This window comes from Panthera uncia, chromosome B4, assembly GCF_023721935.1.
Source record: "Panthera uncia isolate 11264 chromosome B4, Puncia_PCG_1.0, whole genome shotgun sequence".
Taxonomy (NCBI): Eukaryota; Metazoa; Chordata; class Mammalia; order Carnivora; family Felidae; genus Panthera; species Panthera uncia.
The window spans coordinates 81,514,044-81,521,708 of record NC_064809.1 but is presented as its reverse complement, the minus strand read 5'-3'; the positions used below and the strand labels follow the sequence as shown (position 1 = coordinate 81,521,708).

Here is a 7,665-nt window from a genome sequence, read left to right as displayed (position 1 = left end):
AGACCAGCATTTAAGAGAGAAAGCATGGTATAGACCAGCATTTAAGATGCCAGTGGCAGAAGACTAATAAGACTAAATGAAAGGAGCCAGGAGAGCAGGGTCACAGAAACCAGAGAGTAGAGTTTCCAAAAGGAAGGAGTCAAGAGTTGTGTCACATGTCATGGAGGGGTGAAGCAGACAAGGATGGAGAAGTGCCCATTGTATTTGGCAACCAGTGACCTTTGAGAAGCTGTGTCAGCAGAACAAGAGCCAGTTCAAGGTGAGCTAAGGAATGAATGGGAGGCAAAGAAGTGGGGAGGGGAAGCTTGAGACTTTGTCAGGAAATCTGGCTGTAAGAAAACAAGATGGGGAGTCATGTATGGAGAAACACAGTAAAAGAACACTTTCGGGGCGCCTGGCTGGCTCAGTCAATAGAGCATGTGACTCTTGATCTCAGCATTATGAGTTTTTGGACCCCACATTGGGCGCTGGGCATAGAGAGTACTTTAAAAAAAATAAAAGAAACACACTTTTCAGGGAGACCTTACAAGAAGTGAAGAAATCACAAAGAAGATGCAAACCGCCCATCTGCATCACTTTTAGGTATTGTATATATTGGGTGGGTCTATGTAAGTATCTCAAGAATGAAGGATATAGAAGAGATTTGCTTTAGTCCAGAGAAGATTTATCACTTGTTAGACGCTCAACAGACTGAGCCACCCAGGCACCACTTGTTAGAAGGAAGAAAGGAAAGGATTAGTGCAGATATAAGTATGTGTGTAGGTATGGAGAGGAGATGAAGAATTTCATGCTCAGTTGCCTTAATTGTTGCCTAAGAGAGGAGGTGAGAAAGGATGGTGAGGAGTTTTAACCACCTGCTTTGGGAAGCAGGGGAGGAAACCGAGTAGGGATACACAGAAGTGGTAAGCAACACCCAAGGGCCAGTTTGCTTCCTAGGCTTTCAGTTGCCCCGGTGTTTTGGTCTTGCAGTTTTCTCCACTCATCTCAGAAGCTCTGAGGCAGGGCGCCTGGATGGCTCAGTTGGTTAAGCGTCCGACTCCAGCTCAGGTCACGATCTCGCGGTCCGCGAGTTCGAGCCCCGCATCGGGCTCTGGGCTGATGGCTCAGAGCCTGGAGCCTGCTTCCGATTCTGTGTCTCCCTCTCTCTCTGCCCCTCCCCCGTTCATGCTGTGTCTCTCTCTGTCTCAAAAATAAATAAACGTTAAAAAAAATTAAAAAAAAAAAAAGAAGAAGCTCCGAGGCATGAGCAGAGAGGACATGTAGGGGTAAGCTCTAAAATGGAGGTAGGGGACACCTGAGTGGCTCAGTCGGTAGAGCACGTGCCTCTTGATCTCTGGGTTGTGAGTTCAAGCCCTATGTTGGGTGTAGTGCTTACTTTATGAATGAATGAATGACTGAGAGAGAGACAGAGAGAATGAGCCAGGGAGGGGCAGAGAGAGAAGGGAACAGACGATCTGTAGCAGGCTCCGCACACTGACAGCAGCAAGCCCAATGTGGGGCTTGAACTCATGAACCGTGAGATCATGACCTGAGCCAAATTCAGATGCTCAACCGACTGAGCCACCCAGGCACCACTGGAGAGGGACAGAATTGATACTGGGACTGAGGTGATGGTCTGTGGGAAAAAATGAAGAGAATGGGATACTATTTTTTGTTAAAAATTATAAACAACCTAGATAGGCGTCCATCAGTACCGGAATGGTTGAATAAATTATAGAATACGTTTTTGAAAAATTATATCTATATTTTAACGAGGCAAATCTACGTATGATGACACGAAGAGGTCTCCAGAATATGTTGTCAAGTGGGAAAAAAAAAATGTGTGTAAATCTATAGAGAAACATCTGGAAGGATATCCACCACACTGTCAAATGCCATTACAAGCAAGTAAGAGAGTGAGACTGGGGAGGGATAAAGATTTACAACACCACAGAGTCATCGTTGAATTTATTTTATTTTCAAGGTATCTATGTACATCAAGTAAATACACACTGGGGTTTGTGCGGTTTGGTTTGTCTTCCACGCTGGCATGCAACATTTTGGCAGATGTGAGTGGGCAGGCCAGGTGCCCCTTTGTGGTGACCCTAGCTCTCCGAAAGGGATGCTGTGGTGGTGGGAAGGGGTGGGGGGATGTAGAGTGAAGCTTCTGGTGAAGGCCTTGTGTGTGTGTTCTTATTTATGTAAGTGAATTATATTTCCCTTACATCTCTCTCCTCATCTGCCCTACACCTTCACAGTTTCTTAAGTGTTTTAAAAGAATCATTTGGTGGCAAGATTAAATAAAGCCCAAGTGATTCTGAGGTGCCCTGTTGGCAAATCTTAGCTCAAGTCTACAGGGGCATAGGTATCTTCCTTCTTCTCCCATTGGGACTTTCCCTCTTTGCTCTAGGTTATGGGCTTGGGGCAGGGGAGGCAGATTGGAACCCCTTTCCTTCAGAGCAGTGGTTTTCAAACTACTTTACAGAACCCTCAGGTTCTAAACTCTTAGGACTATTCAAGAGCTTCTCCACCAAGGAAGCATTTTCCACCAAATAAAGAAAATGGAAACTGCCCAGATCTGCATCACTTTTAGTTATTTTTTATATCGGGGTTCCATAAAAGAGTTGTTTTGAAAAATGTTTGAAAATCACTGCTTTGGATTTACTCTACACCCTTCTGGTATATTTTTCCCTGCATGTCTCCCTAATTGCTAAAAAGGGGCCCAACAGGTAACAGAGGAAGGAACTTTTTCCCTTGAAGGAGTCACAGGCCGATACAACCTATATTTGCCAGCTGGTACTCACACCAAGCTTTCTTTCCTGACTTCAAAACTAGGTGATGGTTGCCTGCTGGGGGATCCTGTTCTTCCACCGTACGTAAGACTGGGTATTTGGACATCAGGCTTTGTTTCTTGATTTGGAGTGACTTATGACCTCCACTCTCCATCCCTGCAGTTACCTAGAAAACCACCCTAGCACCATGTGGAAGGACACTAAAATAACAGTCCTATCAATTACATGGGGTGGTGCTGGGGAAAGAGCACTCCCCTCTAACCACCCTCCCCCCAGTCTGCTCTGCCCCTTTCTTTAAAGTGCACTTAGTACCAGATGGGGACATATTATCAAAGGATTTGTGTCAAGAGAAATTTTTTGACATATCATGGGGTAAAGTGAGGCTCTAGCCTGAAAGGAAAGCATCTTGAGATAGATATTTTGTCAATGAACTGGAAGGTCCCAAACCAAAAGGTGGAGATGGGAAGAACATGCAGCCCAATATGGGACAGAGAAAAGAATCCAGCTCCTCACTGTGGCAAAAAACACTTGGAATTTCCCAGTGTGTTCACCCCCCCAAACCCAAAGAAGCAATCATTGGCTATGCTTGCCTATAACTATCACCTGACAGATGAGCAACCATTTGATAGACTGTTGTGAAGAGTCTGCCTCCTCAAATTCTCAAAATATTTTAAGTTAACTCTAGGTTCTGTTCATGAGTTCTGGGGCAGAGAATATCAAAAGGAGTTTTGAGGAGAAAGGGAAATAGTCCCTTGAACAATCCATGTCCTCGGTCATCGGGACAGGGGGGTCAGGGGACAGGAAGAGGGAGGCCCAAGGTACACTTTGGAGGGTAGAGTTGCACACCCGGACTCCCTCGGTTCAGATGAGGGGTATGTGAATAAAATTCTACATGTAATTTAGCAGTCCTTCCATTTTACCCTCCCCAGTGCTATATGTGAAAGAGGAGGGAGGAAGAGTCTATTTCTGTATCTTCTTATGATGCTAAGACATTCTTCTGCTTAAGGCTTTGTGTGCGTGTGTGTGTGTGCGTGTGTGCGTGTGTGTGTGTGAGTGAGAGAGAGAGAGAGAGAGAGAGAGAGAGAAGGATCACAGCCCTCTAGCTCCCATTTTTCCTTTTACCATCTCCGTGACTAACACCACTCAGTGTGAGAGACGCGTGTTTGAAAGAAGAAACATTCACCCTCCTCCCTATTACCCCAAATGAGGAGGGTATACTATGCTTAGAAATTGCTAAATACATCATTAGATACTTAGAGAGTAAGACAGAAGGGAGAGACATAGCAGCAGCTTTTGATATATAGATACAGAGTACAAAGAGATACAGAGTAAGAGTAGACATCAAACGGTACAGTCAAACAACAAGGGCTGGGGAGGGAGTTGTTAGTATCAGAGACCACAGGTTTGCAGCATGCTGAGAGAAGAGGCCTCAGTCCCTCTTAGAAACTGGGGAAGAAGAAGAAAGAGAAAGAGGTCGTGAGGAACCACCTTGTAGCCCAACCGCTCAACAGGAACAGAGTGGCATTTGTACAAATTTGATTGACAGTCTTCTTCCTTGAATACCAACAACCAGACACTATTCTCCCAGCCCCTGCTCCTCTACCCCAGACCTTCACCTTGCTTCCCCATTCCTACTTCTCTGCCCCTCGTGTCTTTCTGCCTGACTGTGTCCAGCTTACTATCCCGGAAAGCCCCTCGAGTGAGCTTGGCTTGGATGCAGCCCAGTAAGAGACTGACCATATCCTCTCGTTTCTGTGTTCTCCAAAGAGGGAAATAAAACAGACTCCTAGTGTCCAGTTCTGGGCCCTAGAGCAAGTGAGAAGCCTGGTGACACACAAGACCCAGGAAGGTGCCATCGCTGCTGGAAAAGAGGACTTGGGGACGGAGGCGGAAGAAGGGGGGCTCAGGGAGGGAGCACGGCTATTTTCCACCTCCACTGAGCAAGGTGGGAGGGGAGTGCTGACACTGCAGTATAGAGACAAAAAGTTAGCCTTCCTGGGGCGTTTCCTGGAGCTTACTGGTAACATACACAGATACGAGGTGTATGGGACACAGGTGTAGGGATAAAGCAAACATCTCCTTTACTGGAGGTGTCTTAGTTCCGAAAATACCTATCCATCCAAAATTATTTCAGGGTGGAGGCAGAGAGAGGGTTGGGATGATCTCTCAAGTCTCCTTACATCTACTACATTCCCTGACCTGGGCGTGACTCTAGATGGGCACCATCCCCGCTCACTCTTTTTGACATGTGGCAGCAGCCCCTAGTGGCAGCAACGCAGTACTGTGGTCATTACTCTAGCCAAAAGGAAAGCTTCAGGGAGATGGGGAGGTCAGTGTCCACAGCCCGTGGGCCAGCACCGAAGTAGCCCCTAGGAAGGGAAGGCAGGAGCTGAGGGACAACTATATATTAAAAGTTTTGAGACGATAAAAAAAGCAGGAGAAACGAAGAGGTTGAGGGCAAGACAGGAGGCACCCTGAGGCTGGTCAGAGAAAGCAGCCTGGAGCTACCTGAAAGTGCAGGTATGCGGCAGTCCGTGAGGGAGATTAGCTGGCTGCCGTCTCTTGGTGGAGAGGGAACAGCTTGGCCTGGTCCTCAGCCTCATAGCCGCATGGCAGGTCACTCCTGGAAGAAGAGACCCAGCACTGTCAGCTCCATGTAAAGGAAAACATTCCTGTCACTTTGCTCTCCTGGCATCCCTACGAGATAACAAAAGGCAGGGACTATTCAGGGTTTACAGGAATACAAGGAAAATCAAAGCTAGAGAGATGGAGCTGACTTGCGCAAGGTCACAGAGTTTCCAAAGGAAGCAGAGAAACCCAGGTCATCGGGTGGCCCTGATACTTCCCCGGCCCCCATAATGGAGTGGGGGGGGGAGCCGCGGATGGGATGGGGTGGGGGGGGGACATGCTCTCTGCCCCAAGAGGCAGGGGATGAGTAGATCTTCTGGAGAACATGGTGATGGCAAGAACGGTTCTCATTTCCTCCTCCTTTCCCCGAAGGCTCCAAGGAACCTCCAAGTAGGGCCCAAGCGAAACTGAACCATTTCTTCTGGTCCCACCTAGAGAGCCCAGGAGCAATGGGGACTGGTGTACCTGTTGTCATTGATATCTGTGGCATTTCCTGAAGAGATCATCATTGAGAACACAGGATTAGGAGAAGAAAAGAGACTGTTAGAAGCAGTTTCCCCAAACCCTCCCGCATCCTAACCCCTTAGAGAAAAAAGTAAGACTCTTTGGAATATAGCTGCCACCTGGGTCGCTATTCTCGACTACCCCAAGCTGCATGATTGTTTTATTTGAGAAAGGTCTCCCTGATCCCCCCTGAAGTAGAAGAGTAGCAGAAAGGCAAGAGAGGGTGAGGACAGGCACGGCAATGGGAAGAATCCGCCTCTAAGAATCCAAGACCCTGAAGTGATGGGCAGTGTTCAAGCTGTAGGCACAGGGTCACTTACTTCTCTTACTCTTTTCAACTTGCCCTGGGAATCCCAAAGGCCACTTGGTCACCCATCTTTTTCACTCACCATTGTCCATGTTGGCCTTCTGGTAGGAAGCCAAGGGACCTCCGGAAGACGTGGCCCCACTGCTGGTACAGGAGTTTGCAAAGCTGGATGGAGCAGAGGAGAGACACGCAGCCTCTGGTACCCGTCCTCCACTACTTGGAGGACCAGTAATCCCCTCAGTGATGGAGCCTCCCATCCCCGGAGAACAGAGGACAACTGCATGGCCACTGGCTGGGAAGGCAAGGCCCACCTTCTAACCATAGGTGTGAAATCGCGAAAGGGTCACAAATGGAGCTACTTAAGAAAAGAAGTAAGTGTCACCCAATAACGGACTCAATCTTATGCCTTATAGAGGGCCGAGAGCCTTGGGTTGGGACTGCAACCCACGCCAGTGGCCACTCACTACATGTCAGAGGTGGAGCTAGGTGCAGCCTGCAGGTACAAATTCTGGTAGTTCTGGAAGAGGCTGTTGGTGTAACTGACGCACTCAGGGCTCCGGGTGCCATAGGGGTTGGTGGGTGATGATGCTGGGTAGTGGCCGGGCCGGACAGGTTTGGCTGTGGTAAAGAAAAGAAAATGACCATGAGGAGGCCGTCACCCTGCAGCTGCCCTGGTCCCTAAAGTCATTTTGCTGGAGCTGAACAGAGGTGTTTATAAGATCATTCACTGTTACATGTTTGGGGGATGGTATGGGGAGGGGAGGTGATCCCGGGGTCGGGGTAGGGTAAAAAGCAACAATCTAGTTGCTCGATGCTTAGGAATCTGCTGATCTCCCCCAGTGGTAATCCCACCCTGTTGGCTGCCACCCACTTGCACTCACCAATCTGAGCAGAATGGCCCCGCTTGCCGGAGCTCTTATACCGAACGGCCTCCTTGATGCGGTCCACTTCTTGCTGGTACCGGCGCTTGTCCTTCATGGCGCCCTCCTTGGCCTCCTTCAGTGCACCCTCCAGGGCCTTAACTCTCTCAGCCGTAGCCCTAAGTCGTTTTTCCAGTTTAGGAAGCTCACAACGCAGATCTGCATTGTCACGTACCAGCTGTGGGGTGAGACCAAGGGAAGGGGCCAGAGGCAAAGCCAGGGACCCAAGAGAGCCAGCAGTGGAGTGTGGGAGTGCAGGGCAGGGAGAGAGAATACAGAAAAATCAAGTCAGAGAAGACGGAGACCGTGTAGTTTCCTCAAGTCCTTGTTCCCTTTACCTAACTGCTCTTCTGGCCACTTCTTTCCTTCTCCCTAAGCAAACAGTGGTCAGGCATTAAAAAGTTACATCATTTTCTGAACAGTGAAACATGCCAACTCCACTGTAGCCCAGAACTCTTGTTGACAGTGCCCTGTCCTCGTCTTTTCCTGGCCTAGATATCCGCCCCCTAATATCTCACAGCTTGTGCCAGACCAA

The 7,665-nt window shown here is 48.5% G+C and overlaps 1 protein-coding gene across 1 annotated transcript in view; it reads right to left on the bottom strand.

Moving 5' to 3' along the window:
• Positions 1 to 3,902: 3,902 nt before the first annotated feature.
• The window catches only part of KIF5A (kinesin family member 5A), a 29,481-nt gene continuing 25,718 nt past the window's right edge, over positions 3,903 to 7,665 (bottom strand). The window contains exons 24-29 of the mRNA XM_049625839.1: positions 7,092 to 7,308; positions 6,675 to 6,828; positions 6,293 to 6,375; positions 5,865 to 5,892; positions 5,280 to 5,394; positions 3,903 to 4,217 (exon numbers count right to left, since the gene is read on the bottom strand). Coding sequence (XP_049481796.1) covers positions 5,316 to 5,394; positions 5,865 to 5,892; positions 6,293 to 6,375; positions 6,675 to 6,828; positions 7,092 to 7,308 — 561 coding nt within the window. The 3' untranslated portion in view covers positions 3,903 to 4,217; positions 5,280 to 5,315. The remainder of the gene's footprint in view (positions 4,218 to 5,279; positions 5,395 to 5,864; positions 5,893 to 6,292; positions 6,376 to 6,674; positions 6,829 to 7,091; positions 7,309 to 7,665) is intronic.